At 38.1% G+C, this 22,018-nt stretch overlaps 1 protein-coding gene across 25 annotated transcripts in view; it reads right to left on the bottom strand.

Annotated features, from left to right (window-relative positions):
• The window catches only part of rims2a (regulating synaptic membrane exocytosis 2a), a 183,131-nt gene that overhangs the window by 95,551 nt on the left and 65,562 nt on the right, over positions 1-22,018 (bottom strand). For all 25 annotated transcript variants that reach the window (XM_083529819.1, XM_083529828.1, XM_083529830.1 and 22 more), the window contains one exon: positions 4,728-5,422. In XM_083529819.1, the coding sequence (XP_083385945.1) occupies positions 4,728-5,422 (695 nt within the window). The remainder of the gene's footprint in view (positions 1-4,727; positions 5,423-22,018) is intronic.

Raw genomic sequence — 22,018 nt, 5'->3', positions numbered from 1 at the left:
AAGGACTTGTAATAGTATTTTAGTTAATGTAGCCATTTATGTACAGTATGAATGTATGTATGTCTGTATGTAGTTTTTCTTTATGTATTTATTTATTATTATTTCAAGTTAATTCGAGTCAATCTTAACAGATTCTTTACTTTATTTATTCTTGCCACAGCTTGTGATGTTGCTAAATGAGTATTAAAATCATTAGTATAATGTTTATAACATTTAAAAAAGAATTAAATGAATTACAATAGTTATTTATATAAAAATAGTAGTTTTAAATATTTTAATACCAATGAATATATTTATGCAACAATGGAATGTTGAAAAATCACATACAAATCTTATGGTCAGGTGTCCATAAATGTTTGTCCATATAGTGTGTATATATAACTAAAGGATATATCTGTTTTCTACTGTATCTTATGTAGTATTTATAAACACAAAATCACTTAAAAAGCATACTGTGAGTTGTGTTGCATGTCCAATGTAAAAAAAATTATTTTCCAAGATAGGAATCTGCATTTTTTTATCTTGATTTGCCTCACAAGTATACACCGCTACAGATGTAGCACTTTGTGTCCTAAATCGTGAATCGGAGCCTGGAAAGTCCTAATGAGCGGTGTCTGCTTTTGCAAGTCCGCTTTTTCTCCTCCTGCAGAGTGTTCTGTTTTTTGCTACTTGAATAATATGGAGGAAAACCAAAAGCTTCTTTAGTCACACACCAAGACTACATCTCATTAAAAGGATTTTTTATTTTTAGTGTGGTCAGCCCACAGTTCCTCGTATTCCTTGAGACACACTTTTTTCATTGCACTTTACAAAGGCCAAATCTTAAAAGTAATGTATAGCTACATTTAGAGATCATGTATAAATTTTATATTTTTCTGTCCATTAAATTATTCGAGATGTTAAATTTGTGATTTTCAGACTCAAAACATTTTCCAATATACCTCATCTCTGTTAAATTCTCAAAGCTGATTGGTCAGAAGTTGTTGGTTTATGAATTTAAAGTTTATGAAAACACTAGGCGAATTTATTATTATATTATGCAAATGTTGTTTCCATAGTAACAATGATATTTAACAAAGAGAAAAAAAAGTCAGTAGGTTTTCTGCTACGAGACAGTCCTCCTGGGAGAGAAATTAAAGAACCCCACAGAAAACTCACATGGACACAGACAAAAACGTCAAAAATGTCAAAACAAAACCTACATTTTATTCACATTTCATATCTTAAAAAAATGCAGCAGTATATTTACATTTTTTCATTCTATTTTTTCATTTATTATAATTTTTGGCCATTTTTTTTACTTGTAAAAATCTGTGACTTAACACGAAGGCCCTGATCTAAATAAAACCCTTTATTGGAAATCATTTTTTCGATGTAAAAAGAAGCAACAGTATTTAATTTGAGCTTTACCATATGCTCATTGTTCTCAAGTTCAAATCTATAAAACAGAATCGTAGAAGAGTTTAAGCTGAAATGGCTTGTAACGAAGATGAGAATGAATCAAGTTTCAGCTTCGAAAGGAAAAAAGTTTTCCTCAAATTTATAATGAAAGTTTTTTTTTTTCAATTTATAGGAATTTTTTTATTCCTCAAACCTGCCAATCGGACAGCATAACACCATGCACATTTACTTATTAAATTACAAATTGTACAAGCCAAATGGCTTCAATGTGCTGTTTTGTTGCTACTTGCTAAGTGTACAGTATGCTGCTAAAAATATGAAAAGATTTTCGTATTTATTATTCAGTAAAGAATGTGCAATCCTCTATTCAAAAAACTCGATGATTTTTCAAATGTCTGCGATCTCTTCCTCTAACATCGCTCCTTTCATCCCTCAAATCTGATAAACGCGACAGGACAGGCAGCCTTATCTAGCCTGAAGTTTCCTCCTCTTCCTTAAAAAACCGTCTGACCTTCAGAGAAAGCTGCAATTCCTCCAAGACCTGGAAATCTCGGGCATCAATAATGTAGGCTTGCCTTGTCTTCTTTGTGCTCAGAACAGTTATATAAGGAAAGATGACTAGACCTCTTTCTCTTTTTCTCTCTGTCTGTCTCACTGCTCAGTCCTGCACAATTTCATCTAGTCTGCTTCATGAACTCATTTGACTTTTGTGGAGCCCAATGCCATTTACAAGTTCAGCTGCAAAACTTTAGGTTTACATTAACACGGTGCTCCTCATCTCGTGGCTTGCTAACTAGCTCAGCCCAAGCAGTACATTATAGACCAGTCTATTAATCTGACACACCTACAGTCCCGAGAACTGCCTTGAGATGTTAATAGAGTAGAAATCACACCAAAGCATGTGACAATCCATTCAAGGAATGTTTGCATTTAAATATGAAAGCTGGTCAGATAAAATGGCAGAAGGGATGCTAATTTAACCAGAAGCACCTTTAATAGAAATGGACAAATCAGCAGGACCTGGCTAACAAGCCAGTGTGTCTCCTGTGAGATCTATTTTGGCTAACGGAGAAAAAATGAACTGAACATATGGCCAATTTTGGGCCTCAAATGTCACTCTGTATTACTCTGTATAACTGTTTATATATAAAAAAAAAAAATAATAATAATAATAAAAAATAAATAAATAAATAAATACAACACTTACAATCATGCAATATGGCGAATCACAACTGCGCTGATATTCAGTATAGCTGCACTCGTGGTAGTGCAATAAAAGCATTTTTCAGTCTTCATATTTCGCAAAGTTATCCCAACTCAGAACTATTAGAACATTTTCATTAAAACCCATACAGAATTTACAAATAAATAAAAATGATAAACATTAACGATTTAAACTGTCAGGCCTTAAAAAGTATGAGTTATGTAGAAAACCTGATCATCATAAACATAACACTAATTGCTCAGAGGTCTGCGGGTGAATCCTGGCGAGGACTGAAGTAATTAACCTCTGAAGTTTAATTACCACTTATATACCTACTTTAATTAATGTACAGATGTGATGACGCTGCTAAGAGCTGTAAAGACCCCCAGGCTGCCTTTCTCACTGCCTGACTGGAAATAGTATGGTCACTGGGGTGCTTCTTCACAGGAACAATCAATTTTTATTAGCAGAATACAGTGATCTCTCCTATGTTCTTTTTCTCTATCTCTACTTTCCTCTGTCTGGGTTTTTTTTTCTTCCTTTCTCAGTTATGTAACACAGTCCATTAAAATCAGATTGAACTATGAGATCAGAAGCAACCGGGGTGCTGTAATCCATGTCATAGGAGAAGGAGCAATCACGCACTCTCAGACACACACACACCCACACACACACACACACGCACACACACACACACACACACAAAGTATAGGCAAATGTTTGTGGACACCTGACCATAAGATTCATATCCTCCCAATTCACATATGGTTCCCTTTTTCTGTTATAATAACCTCCACTCTTCTGGGAAGATGTTTCAGTAGATTTTGGAGTGTGTTTGTGGAGATTTGTGCTCTTTTTTCCCCCAAGGGTGTTAGTAAAGTCAGGTACAGATGTAGGGTGAGGAGGCCTGGGGTGCAGTCAGTGTTCCAATTCATCCTCGAGATCTTCCATGCCATCACATGTAAAGCACATCTTTATGCAGCTGGCTTTGTGTACAAGAGCAATGTCATGCTGGAACAGGTTTGGGTCTTTTTCGATCTAATGCTTCAGCATCCAAAGACATCCTATATAATTGTGTGCCTCTAACTTTGTGGTTACAGTTTGGAGAAGAACCACATATAGCTGGAAAAGTCAGGTGTCCCAATACTTTTGCCCATATATACTTAACATATGTACAGAAACAGTAAAAGACACATGAGGGTAATAGAATAGTAATGGAAATACATGCGTGCTTCTTCTTAAGAACACACATACACGTGGGCACACACACATATACAGACACTCACACACACACATACACACACACACACACACACACACACACACACACACACACACACACACACACTCCAGTGTACCCTCTCACACCCTCTCGAACACCCAAAGTGCTTTCACACTCACACTCTCAAAGTGTCTTGAAGGGGAAAAAAACCAATCATAGCTTTCCACTGCAAAAAAAAAGTTAAGTATAATATGTGGATTTTTTTTTATATTCTGGCAATTGTAGCATTTATTATAAACACAAAAGCAAGAAGTAACAATATCTAGTATCTGTAGCCAGAGAATCATTTCACTTGGTAAAGAAAACAAGGCTAATAATAGGTGACACCTAACAAAGAGCATTTAGCATCTTCTCTTCGCATGCTACCCTTTACTTGCTAGCATAGATTTGTTGTGAATTACAAAACCTCACTAGCTCAAATTTGAAAGCAAAAACTCTTTGCAAGCTTTTACTAATCAACTGTTATTAGCGAATATGTAGCTAGTTTTATAAGTTGCTAGTGTTGTGGATATGGCAGGTTAATAATCAATATTTTTTTTACAAATTCTTTTTTAAATATTAAATACGAAACAGAAATTAAAAGAAACAGAAGTTTATTATGCTACATGTCATTAAAGTATTCATAATTCATGTAAAAACCTTTATTTAAAAAATTACATTTAAAAAGGTTAAAATTATATTAGAATCTATGCTTTTCCGCATACTATTATTTATGCTAATATGCAACGAGATTTGAATAAATGGTGTAATATTGTTAGTGGTCTTAAGACTTCTAAAACTGACTTCAAAAGAAAAAGAAGAAGCTAAGTGTCTATCGGTGGGTTGTAAATAGCACCTTACCCTTCTCACTGACCGACTCGCTCTCAATCTCCACATCCTCGCAACTGGTGTACTCAGGCGTGGTGGGAAGCTCTTCGTCTGAGCTGCTCAGCGAGGCCCGCCTTGCTTTACCTCCTCGCTTGCTTTTATGAGGTCTGGGTGGTGGTGGACGCACAGACTCGGACTGGTCCGAACTAAGCGAGTCATTGCGCAGCAGGTTTTCCGTCTTGTCCCGTGGGCCTGGATTAGAGACCCGGTGTCCATAGGAAGGGCCGTGGGAGTGGACAGGGCCATAACGCCAGGCACCGGGCCGTTCTTCGGCTTCGGTGCAGGCCAGTGAGACGTCGCTGTGGCGCCGCTCGTGGCGGAAACGGGACATCTCGGCATGCATTCGCATCTGTTCCTCGTATGGCTGTGGCTTCACTGGGTACCGTGCCAGGTTTGGGTCACTCCGGTAGCGTGTGTGGCACTCGTCCGGGTGATGGAGATCGCGCTCGGGTACCAAGCCTGGCTCAGGAGGGTGCGGCTCCTCCTGGGAGTGCCATGCACCACGTCGAGCACGATAGGAGGCCCGAGCTGACTGGGCGTCCTCATACGGGCGACCGTAGTCGGATGGTGATCGTGGCATGCCACCTTGTCCTGGAGCATAGTGCGATGGACGTTCCTCCCTTTGGTAGTTTGGATTTGGCTCCCTAGTTGCTGAAGGGCTTCTTTTCCTGCAAAAATAAAAAAAGCAAAAGTCAGAAATCACAAAGTGCCTATTGTAAATATCTATTAAGTAATATCAGCTCTCATGTGCATACCAAATTTCATAAATTCATTATTAAAACTCATGTGATCTGATAAATATGATGGTTTATGTACCTTTGCTTTGACTTAACCAAAACGTTTGAATGTGTTACACTCAATAAATTAAATGGCAACTACTGTTATTTTATTTCTATAGCCCACACTCCAGTCTGTAGTTTGATAGAATTATACAAATGAGGCTCCAGTGAACTGTATTTGATCAGAGTGGTGTGTTGGAGGCACTGAAGCATTTCTGATACATTTTCTGATAGGGTTGAATTTTTTTTGCATGCTTGCCTTTTACTGTGACTGAAATGCTCTGAAATCAGATCTGACAGATTGCTGTGTGTGTGTGTGTGTGTGTGTGTGTGTGTGTGTGTGTGTGTGTGTGTGTGTGTGTGTGTGTGTGTGTGTGTGTGTGTGTCTCAGTGTGTTTCAGAGGCCTGCCTCATACATTATGCAGTCGATGCAGGACACTAAGCCTTGCTCCATTCACAAATCCAAACCGCTGCCACAGCAGAATGATGTCTGAATATTGTGTGTATGTGTGTGTGTGTGTGTGTGTGTGCGCGTGTGTTTGTGTGTGTGTTTGTATGTGTGTGTGTGTATAACGTGTTTGTGTGCACTCTTGGCTTCTGTCAGCCTGCATGATGAGCAGGTTCTCGAGTTGACTAGAAAGAACGTGTCAGCAAGAGAGCAACACAACGCGTGTATGTGTGTGTGTGTGTGTGTGTGTGTGTGTGTGTGTGTGTGCGTGTGTGTGTATGTGTGTGGGGCACAAAGGTGAGTGTGTGAGTGTGAATTGCTTCAGTAAGTGCTCTCAGCCTGCCTGCAGGTCTAGCACACCCTGAGGATATTCACTTATGAATTTCTCTAGTTGACTCTATTTGGAAAACACAAACATTTTCACCCCTTACTCTTTCCCCTTCCATCATTCACTCTAAATAAGCATCAGTAATGGACCTCCCTCCTGGTGTATGGTATACACATCATATCACATATTATACTCAAATTAGAATCTACAAACAGACCATTCAAATTATTTCTAGTAGAATCGCTAATGTCATTCTATATACTGTATGATCAGATACTGCACAAGCACCAGTTCGGGAACTTCACATTAATCAGTTATGAAACAAGCGATAAGCATCATCAGGACTGAAGGGTCCAGTGTGCTGACTGTCAAGCGTCTGTCAATTCGGTCAGGATGTACACTTCCAAATCCACCCAACATTCAGAGCTCCCCAATACAAACACAGCTACTGACTGGGATGCAGAGGCTAACCCATGCTTTTATATGACACATGTAGCTAGCAAATGAAATCTTTTAGAATAAATGTTTACGCTGCAGCCCTCGGCTGCATAGCAACACTCAGATGAGTGCATATATAAGAAGTTACATTACGATTACATTTTTATTTGTATAACGCTTTTAACAATAAACATTGTCTCAAATCAGCTTCATAAAGAGGTTATGAATTTTATAAAAGAATGTACAAGTTTAGTGCCTATAAGTTTGCTTCTTATGGGGACAAGGAAAACCTCCCTCAGATGGTATGAGGAAGAAACCTTGAAAGGAACCAGACTCAAAAGGGAACCCATCCTCATCTGAGTGGCAGTGAATGTCCATTTATTAAAGCTTCATCATTGTTCAGACGTGCTGTTGAGTGATAGGAAGTAGTAGCACAAATATTACATTTCTGATTGGAAAGTCATGAGTTCAAATCCCATCAATCCAGAGGTCTTGAGCAAGGCCATTAAACCTCAACTGCTCATTGTTAAATATATATATATATATATATATATATATATATATATATATATATATTTTTTTTTTTTTTTTTTGTAAGACACTCTGGATAAATGCATAATGCCATCCTTGAGCTCACAGATGTCACTCGGGAGTGTAAAATGTATGTAAGAAATACGTATAACTGAGGTGTGGTATGTGTGTGATATATATTTTAATTTATTGGACAAAATATGATTTAAAATGATTTTATAGGATAAATATACAAAATAGATAAAAGTGCATATAGAAGTACAGTTCTATTAGGTGAAGAAAGAAAAGAAAATGAAGAATTCCTTTTTTCATGTAAAAAAGTTAATTCTTTGGAACATATCAAGGAAATTCAAACGAATTGTTACATATACAATGCTGTATATTTGCATCTAACTAGCTACCATCTTAGTCAGTTTCACATTACAGCTTTTATGCTAGTTAGTATGACTAGAGTAACAGATGTATTATTAGTACACCCCATATCTAAACTACACATATCCTTTCTAAACTTTAAATAAAACAACCTCAGCATTATATCAATAACTTGTATTAAACATAACAAGGCCTTGAGGACTACTAAAGTACCTCTGATTCAGTTTTGTAAAACCTAAAATGTACCATATGCGTCGTTTCTGGAATACACATTATGGGTACAAGAGATGTGCCCTTGAGTCCCTGAATCAAAAAAAAAAAAATGCAGGAGTGGGTGGAGAAACGTTGCTGCATTAGTGCCCACACTTCACAGAGGGAATAAATTGCCCGAACGTGTGCGTGTGCAAAAACAAAAAAACAAAGTGAAAAGCAATCAAGGTGAAATTAAAAGAGAGCCCACTGGGGGGCAACAGGAACACTACAGTGAGGACGAATGACAATTTGAGTAATAATCCGCATTCTCTGTGCACTAACATGGCCGAAATGAACACCTAATCATATTGTAACCCTTTCAGCGTATCAAATGTTTCAGGTTGTATTATTTATAGGTAATAAAATGAGCAGACAGTGTTAGTTTTTCTTTTTTTTTAACCAAACCAACATGTCATTTCTGAAAACATACCCTAAGTAGATGTGAGGAAGAAAACATGATTTGGCATCCTGATATATACCACAGCAATTTTTGAAAACTTCCCATAATTAAACCACTAATGAATGACGTGCGCTTTAACCATTTATAACTACAACTGCAAGGGGAAGACAAGACAAGACACGAGAAGAGAAGAGAAGAGAAGAGAAGAGAAGAGAAGAGAAGAGAAGAGAAGAGAAGAGAAGAGAAGAGAAGAGAAGAGAAGAGAATTAACAATGTATTAGAACAAGAAAGGTGTGTTAATATTAATATTAGCCTGCGATTTGAAATTCAAGAGTACAAATAATAATAATAATAATAATAATAATAATAATAATAATAATAATAACACATTCTTACTGTTGCTATGAACACTATATTTACGACTATAGTATATATATACTATAGCTACACCATGAGTGAAATATAAAACGATGGAACACAGGCGTTTTCAAGAAAGATTGTTTTTTTTTCCTTTTGAGTCAGGTTTGCCCACATGTGACTAATAAACTGTCTCAAATCTGGAAATATGACACTACCAGAAGGGACAAGTCCCATCCAATCAATAATTTGGAAAGCCTGCAGCCTCGAAAGGCAGAAAGCTAATAAAAGATAGTGAACAGGGAATAGGGAACAGGGGTGAGTGACAGGTGTGTGTATGTGTGTGACAACTCGAGGTGCTGCCTTAAGCTCGGCTTCTCCCTGCAGATGCCGCGATATTTCAAATCGTGTCAAAGGCGTTACTGAGAAGCGCATAAATCAGAGGTGGCCGTGAAGGGAGCACAGAAAGATGTTCAGGTGAAAGTTATTGCAGTTTTAAAAAAAAAGACGTCTGCCAAGCAGGAGGAATTTAGGTGCGTTATTGTCCTGAGTATCGCAAGATTACTTTAGTGCACTCCAAATTTGTCAGCTGTGTGATTAAACACAACACACACACACACACACACACACACACACACACACACACACACACACACACATACACATGCACAAGCGTATACATACTAAAACAAGAATAAGGCATCTGGTAAAGGCAGGAACCCAAAAAACCTGCATGCTAAGGAACCTTCCAGAACAGGAGGACATAGGAAGCAGCTCCACAGTTAGATACACGTCATTGTTGCCCCCTGGAGCCGATGTACTGAGATTTTGTGTCCCTGCCACTTTTATCCTCATACTGCAGAGCCTAGGCTACACGTAGAGATCAGTACAGGCTGCTCAATAGGCATGTGAAGGAAATCAAACAAATCTATTCACAAAACATGAAGTCAAGTCAAGTCAAGTCAAGAGGCTTTTATTGTCATTTCTACTATACACAGTGGTATACAGTACACAGTAAAAACGAGACAACGTTCCTCCAGAATCCTGGTGCTACACTAAACAACATAGAGCTACAACACAACACAACACAAAGCTACATAAAGTGGATCGAGTGCAACCTAGTGCAAACAGTGCGGATGAAAAACAGACAGACAGACAGTACAGACAGTCCAAACAGACAGACAGACAACACAAGACAACACATGAACATGCGTAGTGTACTGATGTGATGTGCATTTAACGCAGCTCGGATAGAAACAGAAAGTAATTGAGCTTCCATGTAGAGAGGAATTTTTCCAGCCATATGTGGTTCTTCCCCCAAACTGTTACCACAAAGTTGGAGGCCCACAATTGTATTGGATGTCTTTGGATGTGATCAAATTCAATTTTCTCTTTACTAGGAGACCCAAACCTTTTCCAGAATAACAATGCCTCAGAGCACCAAACCAGCATGAACATACGTTTTAAAAGAGTTGGACCGGAAGATCTTGAGTGGCCAGCGATAGGGCTTCGACCTCCACACTAATGAACACATTTGGTATGAATTGGAAAACTGACTGCACCCTAGGCCTCCTCACCCTACAGCAGTGGCAGACTTTACTAAAACCCTGGTGGCTGAATGAGCACAAATATTCCACAAACAAACTCCAAAATCTAGTGGAAAGTCTTCCCAGAAGAATAAATGTTATTATAACAGCAAATAGGAACTAGATTTGGAATGGTATGTTCATAAAGGACACACAAATCTAACGTTAGTCTATATGGTCTATCACTCATTCATTTATACTCCGATTGCATTATATTGGGTCCTTTTACTTATTTATTATTTTTTTTAAGAGTACACAAATTAACAGTGGATTATCAAAGATGATTGTTTAATCCTAAGTAAAATGAATGATGGTTAATTTGGTATATTATTTGGTCTAGTGGTTAGGATGCGGCGCTCTCACTGCTGCGGCCCAGGTTTGATCCCCAGTCAGGGAACCAACCCCAGCCATTAGGGTTGCACAAGCCAGTGCACTCTTAGGGCCGCTTCCAAGCCCAGATAAATAGGAAGGGTTGCATTAGGAAGGGCATCCAGCGTAAAAACATGCCAAATCAAACATGCGGATCATGAATACAGATGATCCGCTGTGGCGACCCCTAATGGGAAAAGCTGAAAGAAAGTTTTTTAAACCAGCAGTAGATAATATTAATAATAATAGAAAAAGCAATTAAACACAGCCAAGTGGACACTAGACAACTGATTTACTAAATAATTTTACAGAAAATGTAGAGATATGCTTAGTTAGACTTAAATAAAAATCCACCATCCTGCTAAGCTGCTGTCACTGTCACCAAGCAGATCCTGACTGCATAATATTATTACCCGCTCCATCATTCTCCATGAACCTGAAATAATGTTTGAAATGCTTGTTTTTCATCTTCTCTAAATAATTAAATCATGTATGACTTTTTTTAAGTCCAAAGTTTATAGAGTATTTTTCCGGCCAAATTCAAAGGCATATTTGCTCAGTTCTATAATTCTGTTTGTCACATAAGCGTTCATAACGAAATTAAGTGTCAACATACACTGACAGTGACATTGACAATATATGTAAAATATAAGAACATTTGTAAGTCTTTTACAATTATGTCATTCGATAGATATATCCACTTATCCAATGTTGTAGTTCAAATACCCTGCTTAAGGGCGCAGTAGTGGTAGATTGGTGGTGCTAATATTTGAACTCAAAACCTTCTGATCATAAGTCCAGCAGCTTAACCACTAAGCAGAGCAAGATGGCCGAAAACTTGGTAAGGTTAACTTTATTGACACTATCAGAGTACAAGTAAAGAGACAGAAAGAAATGTAGATGGTCACCAACCAGTAGTGCAAATAGCACATAAATCCAAGGAAATTAAAAGTTATGGTGTAATACAGTAGTTGCTCCACATGATGCTGGTAATCAGTATGATGCATACCCATAGTGCAAATGGCAATTTGGTCAAAACAGACAAATAAGTATTATGGTACAGCAGGTTGAATTAGGAGTAATAGATGCAAAACTGCAAATGGCAATATGTGCAAATAATAATTCAATAAAAACAGTTGTAACAATTGAGATTTGTGGTGTTAAATGTACAAACAGTCAACGATGGGATGGGAGGTGTCCTTGATAATATCTCTCATCCCCTGCAAGCAATGCGTTTAATAAATGTAATGTTGGCTGAGTGTGTTCCAGTGATCTGTTGGACAGTTTGAAAGGATGGTACAGCAGCAGAAGTTCTCCATTAGCTGAGGAGTAATGTGAGCTCCCTTTAGTCTTCTCAAGGTTGTTTATTGGGTGACAGTTGCATGGTTGTCAGAAGGTGTTGAGTAATCTCTCATAACAGAAGTTAATATTTTATTACGTTCCTGTTTCAATAGCAACAGTTTGCACGTTTAAGTTTAATATTAGTTTTTTTTTAGGCCAAGTCAAGCCTAACATCTGTTATGTACAAGGTCACTTTGCTGCAGATCAGTACAACAACACACAGGCTGTGTCCTAAATCTCAAGCCTTGATTTATTACCCACAGTTTTATTTTACTGTGCTTTACTGGTTTATCAAATCCCAAATGCTCAAACCGAGGTAATGTTTCAGATTGTGAGGTAAATGGCTTAGTCGCAAGATTAGTCGCACTTCCTGTAGTGTAGAGGGAACCTCAACATGCACACCAAGCCAAGCCAGTCAAACACCACAGAGCCTCCAATTCATATCTTTGGCTTAGTATCAGGAGCAAAGACACACTGCAGCCACAACAGCTTTCCTAATTACAATAAATATATTTCATTAATAATAATAATAATAAGACAGCACTGCACATACAGCATATATATTTAAATATATACACACACACACACACACACACACACACACACACACACACACACACACACACACACACACACACTCATAAAAGTCACTGAACATTACTTTTACTCAGTAAAGTACAATAATAGAACATGCATTTAGTTTTTCTTTATTTTTCTCTCTCTTTCTTTCACAGACACACATATCTACACACACATTTACTTCATTTCCACACTCTGCTAATGCTAACTGTGCATTTTTTTTTTCATTCCGGGGAGCAACTTGCACTTGGACTCAAAGGAGCAGCGGACGCAGCATCAGGCTGTGTGTGTTTGTGTGTGTGTGTGTGTGTGTGTGTGTGTGTGTGTGTGTGTGTGTGTGTGTGTGTGTGTGTGTGTGTGTGTGTGTGTGTGTGTGTGTGTGTGTGTGTGATTTTAGAAACATCACAAAAAAACGTTTATCTTTAAAAACTCAAAGAGACAAAAGATTTCCTTTCAAACTTAGATTTAAGATGATGTGTAGGCATAGCATTAATTAGCTGCAATAATGATCATGTCAATCAAGAGCCCTTACAAGGAGAGTAAGACTGCCATGTAACAAGGCAAGTGCAGATCATTATTTTGGAGTTTATAGAAAAAACTGAGGGACAAAGACAAAGAAGCAATAAATAACATAAAACATATAACAAGAAACCCACATCGCAAACCTGATCAAAACAATACCAACAACAATGGAGGACAAGTGTGAGACGCATGAGTGAGTCTATATACAAGCACTAACAAGCAATGCAGAAACTCGTGAGATAATCCTGACAAAGACAAGTGTGTGTGCTTTCAGGTTTGTTTGTGCGGCCAATACAGTTATAAAAGGTTGCCAGAGTGTGCCTCAATATCCAAAAAACCAACGCAATAGTAAAACAACAGTAGACAAACCCTGAATGCAGGTATTCAACAAATAAAAATGTGCGTTCTTCTTTGTAAATCCTTACAGAAGAAGTCTTTAGTTCCAGGGATTTGTAACAGTCTGCAAATTTTCTAGTTTCTAGTTATTTAAGGTTGTATTGAGCTCCCTTTATTTTTTTATGCTTAGATTTAGTTGAAGTTGTTTTGGAATTAACAATATATCATTAATCTGACCAAGCACACGCTTGCACTAGTGGAACATGTGTTATTATTCAACAGCTTTAGAAAGCAAAAACTAGGGCATATTGTGTGCAAATTAGGAAACCAATTGTGATGCTTAATCATGTTAAAAAAACCTACCTCAGACACTCCACCCACAGCTCACAGAGCATCTGATATTATTTTCTAGCCCTCAGGATCTTGAGCTTTTCTAGAAATAAAGATAGTCTCTGAATTCAAGATCAAGTTCACAACTTTTAAAATGTTTTTAAGTGAGATTTTTGTGTAGTGACAAAATAAACTTCCCAATAAATGCTGCATGACTGGCCCACAAGACTAATGAGGCCCTTTGCCTGGAATCACTATAGCAGTAATTGTGTGCATGTGCTATAGTAGGGAGAGAACAAAAGCATATTATATGTTTAAATCCCCAGGGAACTTTGTAATTAAGGTAATGTTGGTTTTGCCAGTATGGTATAAACAGTGCAAAAAAGAGTGGCTTCTGATTAAAAGAGGTCTGGTTAGGGAGGTCTGGATCATCTGTACCCTCACCAATTACAAGCCTTTGCTTGATTCTTACCAGCATTTTATCAAAACTACGCTTTCCTAAAGGATTTAGGATCTAGCAAATATATCAATATAGCAAACCCAAAAGCACAGCACAGAAAAATGACTGTATAAGTCGATAGTTAATGTTCTATAAAGAGGCCCTTACTGTATACTGTAGTTATTCAACAAACATTACCTCCATACATTAGAAATTCAACTGAAATACTAATGATCTCTTTTCTATGACTAGGAATTTCTAATAAAAATCTTTAAGGCAGATTAATGGTATTATTGTTACACTATGTGGTCAAAATAGGAACTGCAACAAGCGCTACTAGAAGCCCACTGGGACAAAAATCATGCTGCCCCATGCTCATGATATGCAAAACAGTGCAAGTGCAAAATTAAAGATTAAATCCGTTTTCAAAGATCTTGTTTTCTGTAGATATAATTGGAACTGAATCTGAATCTTAAATATTTTGAATCCAATTTTTAAACAAGTGTAAGTGGGATGTCTATGTATCCAAAATGGGAATGAATGACAATGACCTTGTTTTCCATGCAAAGGCCAAAAACTCTTTTACAATGTAATAATTTTTTTTACATAATAATTAAGATTTTTCTGTATTGACAGAAGGATATTAGGATATTAGGCAGCCTCACTACACTATTAATAAGTTATTACATCAAATGCTATTTACAATTTGATTTGATTATTTTTTCTTATCTTACCTGAAATTATTCTTTCAGTCTAGATTTTCCCTATACCCATCAACTGTCAATAACTCATTTTGTTACTATTAATGTACACCCAGCACCAAAAAAATTATTCTTCATTATTTGTCCCAGATCAAAATAAGTCAAAGATCATAGACAGGCAAATGTGTCTTGGGAACAGTCGGGTCAGAATGCTAACCTTCTGCTCCAGTACTCAGGGTGCATACAAGATGAAGATACTCCAGTTTAATCACATCATTTGTATATGACACACACCATCAGGCACCAGAACACTGGGGCTATGTTTATAATTGCTTTTAACTACAAGAACGGCTGCCATGTTTAATTCCAGGTTAATCAGGAGTGTCAATTCTGAGAAATAATACATGTAGAGCAGTGCCAATGTAAATAGTAGGGAAGAACAGTGCGACGTGATGCAATGTCTGCAACAGACTTAACAAACTCAAGGTGTGACTCAAATAGCATATTCTCTATTATTCTAGACAGTTATTATGTATGTGAGGGTTTTTTGATTTGAGATGCAGCTCATGACAACAAATACAATGACAGTGGGAAGTTTAAGACAAATGAACAGAGCTAAGTCTGTAGGTATAACATCTCCATGCAACTTCAAAGAGACAAGTATGGTATGAAATTATTATACACGAAATAACCAGACATACAGGGATGACGTGTCATCCAGTGCCAATTTTAATCCTCCAGATGTACAGGCAAGTATGTGAACCCCGTAGCTCATGTCACTGTACCCAAAAATGTCGTCACACTTTACATTTTAACCAGGTCTAAAAGACATGGGAGCAGAAAAACCAACTCCAAGAGTCAAGGAGAGTAAAACAAGGCAGTGCAGTAAGGTTCAAAGCTGGAGTTCACTACTCAGATTTCATTTTCAGAGCATATCCAGAGAATTCTGGTCTTGGCACGAATATACCTTGGATGTGGGAATAATGTAATCTTGCTTAAGAAACAGAAACACGTTTTTATTCCTCACAGAATAAAATTAGATCTTTGTTGTGAGCATCTGTGCCATACTTTACTTTTGAAGTAATAATCTGTCATCTATATTCCGTCCGTCATACAGAAAAATGCTTGCATCGTGCTAATCTTCTGTGTAACCAGATATCTAAACTTTCTTTCGGCTTCTCCCATTAGGGGTCGCCACAGCGGATCATCCGCATGTTTGATTTGGCACTTGTTTTTACGCTGGATGCCCTTCCTAACGCAACCCTCCCTATTTATCCGGGCTTGGAACCGGCACTAAGGCTTGTGCAACCCTAATGGCTGGGGTTGGATCCCTGACCGGGGATCAAACCCGGGTCGCAGCGGTAAGACCGCCGCATCCTAACCACTAGATCACCAAGGAATGAGTAACCAGATATCTGATATTCATTAATTCACACACAGGTTTAAATTGAGTTTCTGTTAGCCAGTATATACCACTTTTAGACCAATAAAGTTTCCTAATGTTCGATAAGATACAAAATGGTCAGACACAATGTCCTATACACAGTTCTCCTTTAACATGTAATCTGAATGGCTTGCTATTATATCCGGGATACTTTCAATTTCATCCTGGAAACAGGTAGTTTGTATGTGTTTTTATTTTTGTACGTTATGTACTGCTACAATATTACACACAGGCTAATGAGCATCTCAAGCACCAGCAGTGAAACACTGAACACATTCGATGTGATTCAATTCGATTTTGATAAGAAACACACCGCAAAAAATTATACTTTTTTTTGTTATTTTATTATGTTTCTTTGTCATGGCCTGGCAAAGGTTTGAAAACACCTATTTTATTATACTTTTTGAGAAACACATGCATCTTTCCTTGTGTTTATATGCAACAAACTAGGTAATTTAATAAGAACATTTATAAATGTACAGATATTAAACTTCATTTTTATTGAAAAATCCCTCAGCATGAATAACAACTTTACACACTCTTGGCATACATTGCACACTCTTGGCATTCGAACATTTGGCATCTAAACAGTCTCTAAACATTCAGCTGAAATACTTTGCCGTGCTTTTGCAAAACTTTCCAGAGATGTCCGTCACTGATTGGATGTTTCTTTCTGAGCTTGCATTCGAGTGTATACCAAAAAAGTTAAATAGGCTTTAGGTGCGGTGACTGGGCAGGCCATACCCATGATACTGTAGATAACAATCCTGATAACTGATGGCCCTCTAAATAACTTACAGAGATTGGACATATGCTTTTTTCATTGTGTTGTTGTATGGTAAAGTTGTTTCCAATTAGACCCAGTCCACATGAAAGTGCATGGTGTTGAAACAAGGAATGGTAGGCATGGTTTAGGATTCCTTTCACCCAAAGTAAGTCTCCAACCTTTCCTGCTCCAAAACAATCCCAAACCATTAAGCTTTCACCTCCATGTTTGACTGTGGGTGTGATGCAGTCTGCTGAGATGACTTTCTTACACAAGTTTTTATATTAGAGCCCAAACATGTTTGGACTCATCTTTTGACAAAACACTCTTCCAAACATTCACTGTCCAATTCTTGTGTGTTTTTGCCTTTTACTTAGTTTGTTGCATTAAAACAAAAGGAACATGCATTTGTCTCAAAACGCAAAAAAAAAAAATTGGGTGTTTCCAAATGTCCTGTATTACTGACGTAACTCTGAGACATTGTTTAGCATGTGAAAGCAAGGTGCATGGTCGAGCGGTGGTTTGTAAAATAGAGGGAGGAGATGAGGGGAAGTGAGAGAGAGAGCGAGAGAGAGAGAGAGGGGGGGGGGAGGAAAATATAGTGTGTGCATGTGTGTTTACTATTAATGATTGCACTAAATAAAAAAGTGCATAAAATAAAAAAGACCCTTTTTGAATTGTTTGACTCAATTTTCCTTTTTCTTGAACCCTCTACAAGATTCCACAGTGCAATAATATTGAAAACTATTTAACAGGAGCTTTAATATGGCCTTGTTTTACTGAATTGCAGAGGTTCTGCTTTCGAAACATATTACCATATTGCAACAAATGGTTATCTGGAAACTTAAAATGCCCTTAAACTTAGTGTCCTGGCAACAGCAGAACACAGCACAGCTTTGTAAATATATTTGCTGTATTTATGTATACTGTGTATTGCCTCTGCAGAGGGAATTAATATGGTGTAACGCATGTGTTTGCAAGCATTGACAAGTTAAAGCTGCCTTAATGTCTGCAGTGCAAAACTGTCTGAAACGATAAAAGTAACGGTTAATTTTCCACTACTAATGATAAAGCTGTTTGTGTAAATTTCTATTGGTTTCTAATATATTTTTACTTATCCTATATTTTTACAATATCCTTTCCAGTTTGTCAGATTTATCAGGTGCCAACATGATTTTTATCAAAATAGCCATATTCACTATATCATTTGGCAAAATGATCTATTAAGTTTAATAATTATAAAAGGTTTACAATAGCTGTCTCACTCTGTATGCAACAGTGGCTGTGTGCTACTATGGTTACAGATGTTTATAAGGCATTAAAAATTAAGAATTATAATGAACAGAAGTACTTTGCACATCTCAGCCAATAAGAATCGAGATTTTAGACAGACCATGGAATAGGTCAGAACTCTATAGTAGGACATTCAGGATTTTCCACGCCAACCCATGTAAAGCATATCTACATGAAGCTGGCTTTGTACACAAGGGCATTGTCTTGCTGGAAGGGTTTGGGTCTTCTCATTTAAGTGATGGGAAAAATTGTAATGCTTCCACAATTCTGTGCCTCCAACAAAACCACATACACTATGCCTCGAAAATGCAGGTGTCACAATATCTTCTTTAATTTTTACCACAGATCAACAAAAGCGCTATCGCTGACAAGACATTCTGGGAAAGAATATAATAAGCCTTGTTTATTTTCCCACAGGTTTCTCCGGCTAATAAAAACCAAAAAGAAAAAATAAGAACATCAATTTCTTCTAAAGATTTATTAGAAAAGGGTAAGTGCAGAAACTCTGCAGTCATAGAAAGGGGGCTTAAAACAAAACAAAATATAGTCACTGAACATTTATTACTATAGTGATCTTTAAAGCTTGAAAGGTTTAACTTGTTTACTATGTTAGTTCACAGCCAGGAATGAGTCACAAATCTTGACGTAACCATTCTAAACACTGGTAATCACAGTCCGTTATGCTACATTTACATTCATAAAAAAGCTAAAGCTGAAGTAAGGTTGAATCCAATCTAAGCATTTAAAGGTTAAGGGTCTTGCTCAATGACCCATTAATAGTTCTCTGGCATTTAATCTTGCTGTCAAGGAAAAAACTTATAGCATAAAGCATATGAGCACACACACACATACATACGCAGACTATAACACAACACATCCCTGAAAGACTAAAGATAGCAGGACACATGATGCAACACAACAGCAAACTGACTTAAACATAAACAAGCTGAAACAAGCTGATAGATATTTCCAGAAAAGTTTTTTTTTAATGAGTGGAATAAAAAACATGCAATGCTTCACAAGTTATTTGAAAATAACTATTTTACAATGGCTGTGATAGTGATGTGAACAACTGTCCAATACGTGGATTAACTAATAAGAACTAATATGTTACATGATTTATTTCAATAGAAGGAGAATAAATCCTCATTACACTTGTAATGTAATTTAGTGTTTTATACTTTTGCTGTATTTTGACTACCAGCTCAACTCTTCTTACTACCAACATATTGTAATATAATAAAAGTCAGGATGTATATATATTTTTTTATATTTACTATAGGAAACGTCTATATCATGATGGCCATAGACACTCATAAACCCTTTCCCAAAATTTTTTTTACATTTTATGACGTTTCCTACTTTGGAGGCAAACTATCCCAATATTTTATTTTAGATTTTTAAAAGACTTCAGCCCCTTTTCGACGCTGTATTCACACATCACAGGGCGGAAAGAACACTGATATGGAGCGATGCCGGTGGTTGAAGAGATCTCTCTCCCGTGATCGCCCCCTCCCTCATGGCTGCGTAATACGTCGGCGCTCGTGGGTAAGGCTTACGCCTTGGCAGGTCAAGCTGCTGTGTCTCTGCTCACCATAGCGGTCCTGCAGGCGTATCAGGCTGACCTGCTGCATGAGCTGGATGTGGGAGGTGCCCCAGGTGGCCAGTTCACGAGCTCCGCCGGACGCGGGACCTGGCTCTCAGACCTGGCTCACCCTCCCAGAAATGTCGGTGAGGGATAGGGCCGTGCTGCCAGATGCCCTACTCACTCCTTTGAAGCATTTTCTCCTGGATCTCAGAGATCACCACGTGCTGATCCGTACGGACAACACCTATGTGGTTTCTTACATCAACCATCAAGGAGGTCTGCGCTCGCGCCCCCTGTACAGGCTGGCGCACCAGATCCTCCTGTAGCCCAGGGGAAGATCCACTCAGTGAGAGCAGCAGACTGAAGAGTCTGCTGCTCTCAATGAGAGCAGCAGACTCTTCAGTCTCCTCCTGGTGGCTCCAAGGTGGCTGTGGCCCCTTTAGAGAGCACAGCTCTGAGGTTCTGGCCTCTCCACCTAAGTGGTAGATGTTCTAAGTGTAGACATTCTCTGGTAGACAGCTCTCTGGCTCCCTCCATGAGGAGGTCATATGCCGCCAGATGGCACCTGTTCTGCTAGTGGTGTTAGTTGGTTTAGTGCTGGAATATTTCAAAGGACAGTTCGCCAAAGGGTTCCGTCCACAAAGTCTAGGTATCTGCCATTTCGGCATATCACACACCCTTAGCAGGAAAGTCACTGGGCAGAAACCTACTCATGACGCGTTTTCTTCGTGGCACCTGGAGGCTGAGGCCCCTGGTGCAACCCAGAGTGCTCGGAGTGCTTGGAGTGCCCTTTCTGTGGCCCCCCTCCTTCTGGAGTCTCTCCAGGTATAGCCAGTGCCTTTTTTGCCTGAACTCCTGACCCCTGTGTCCTTCAACCTAGCTGTGATCATACACACTAGTCAGGGACTGATCAGTCTGGCGTGATTGGACACTTGTTCCCAAAGCGTTTTCAACGGAGCTCGAGTTCCTGAAAGGGAACTTCTCTAGGTTAGGTATGTAACCCTAGTTCCCTGAAGAAACGAGACGCTGCATCTCTAGGCCACACTGCTGGCGTACGTTTAATACTTCCTGGTCGTGACGTGGATGGTCGTGACGCCGGTGACAGCCCGTGTCCAATTTTGACTGATTACACACATTATTGAAGAGCGTGAACAAAGTGGTCATGTTCCCAAAGTGTTCCGAAGCAGCGTCTCGTTCCCTTTAGGGAACTAGGTTTAAATACGTAACCTAAAGACATTCTCCATGTCAGATTAAGCAATGATGCTTCTCTAATAATAAACTTGCGGAAGTAGTTTACCTCATTCTGCTACATCAGCAAACACAAAAGCAGAAACATTCTTCAAAATGTAATATAAATAGTTTATCAACCATTATCATACGTTTGCTTATATCCTGTCATACTGTCTCATGGGGTTCACGCAATTCCAATAGTGTGCTCATGGGACAGGGTGTTTGCACGTTAAACATGTTTGCACATGTAAACCCTTACACGCTCTAATTAAAACTAATAAGTCACTTTATTACACACTCACAGACATACTTAATGAAACATGCACTACATAAGACTTAGCTGATCATGTGAACAATAGCATAGCTGGTTTTAATATTGATCTTTCTTTTTTTTCAGTTACTTCATGGGCAGATGGAGGTTTTACTGAATAATAATATGCATTTTTCACATTAATTGACAAGAAAAATGTTGTTATCCTGAGTGCCGTGAAAGAGTTAGACACAAATATTTCTAGATTAAAGCTACCAGCAACCTAGACAGAAAAATCTAAAGCTAGCTCATGTTAGCTAGTTGGCTTAAGGTAGACATGAATAGAATTAACATTAATTAACAAATATTTCTGTCAGAATAGCTGGTGTTTGGTGGGGCTCATCTGGGATTAATACACATAATTCACATATATAAAAAGTTTGTTCTATAACTATGTTCTTTGTTCTTATGTTCTGCTCTGTAAAGCTGCTTTAAAACCATGTATACTGTGAAAAGTATTTATTATATTCAGAAAAGGTGTGTTTTCCAGACATTATTTGGTTCCAGTTCCATCTAAATTGAATA

This window comes from Silurus aristotelis (genome assembly GCF_946808225.1).
Source record: "Silurus aristotelis genome assembly, chromosome: 25".
Classification (NCBI taxonomy): domain Eukaryota; kingdom Metazoa; phylum Chordata; class Actinopteri; order Siluriformes; family Siluridae; genus Silurus; species Silurus aristotelis.
This window is presented reverse-complemented; position numbering and strand designations above follow the sequence as displayed.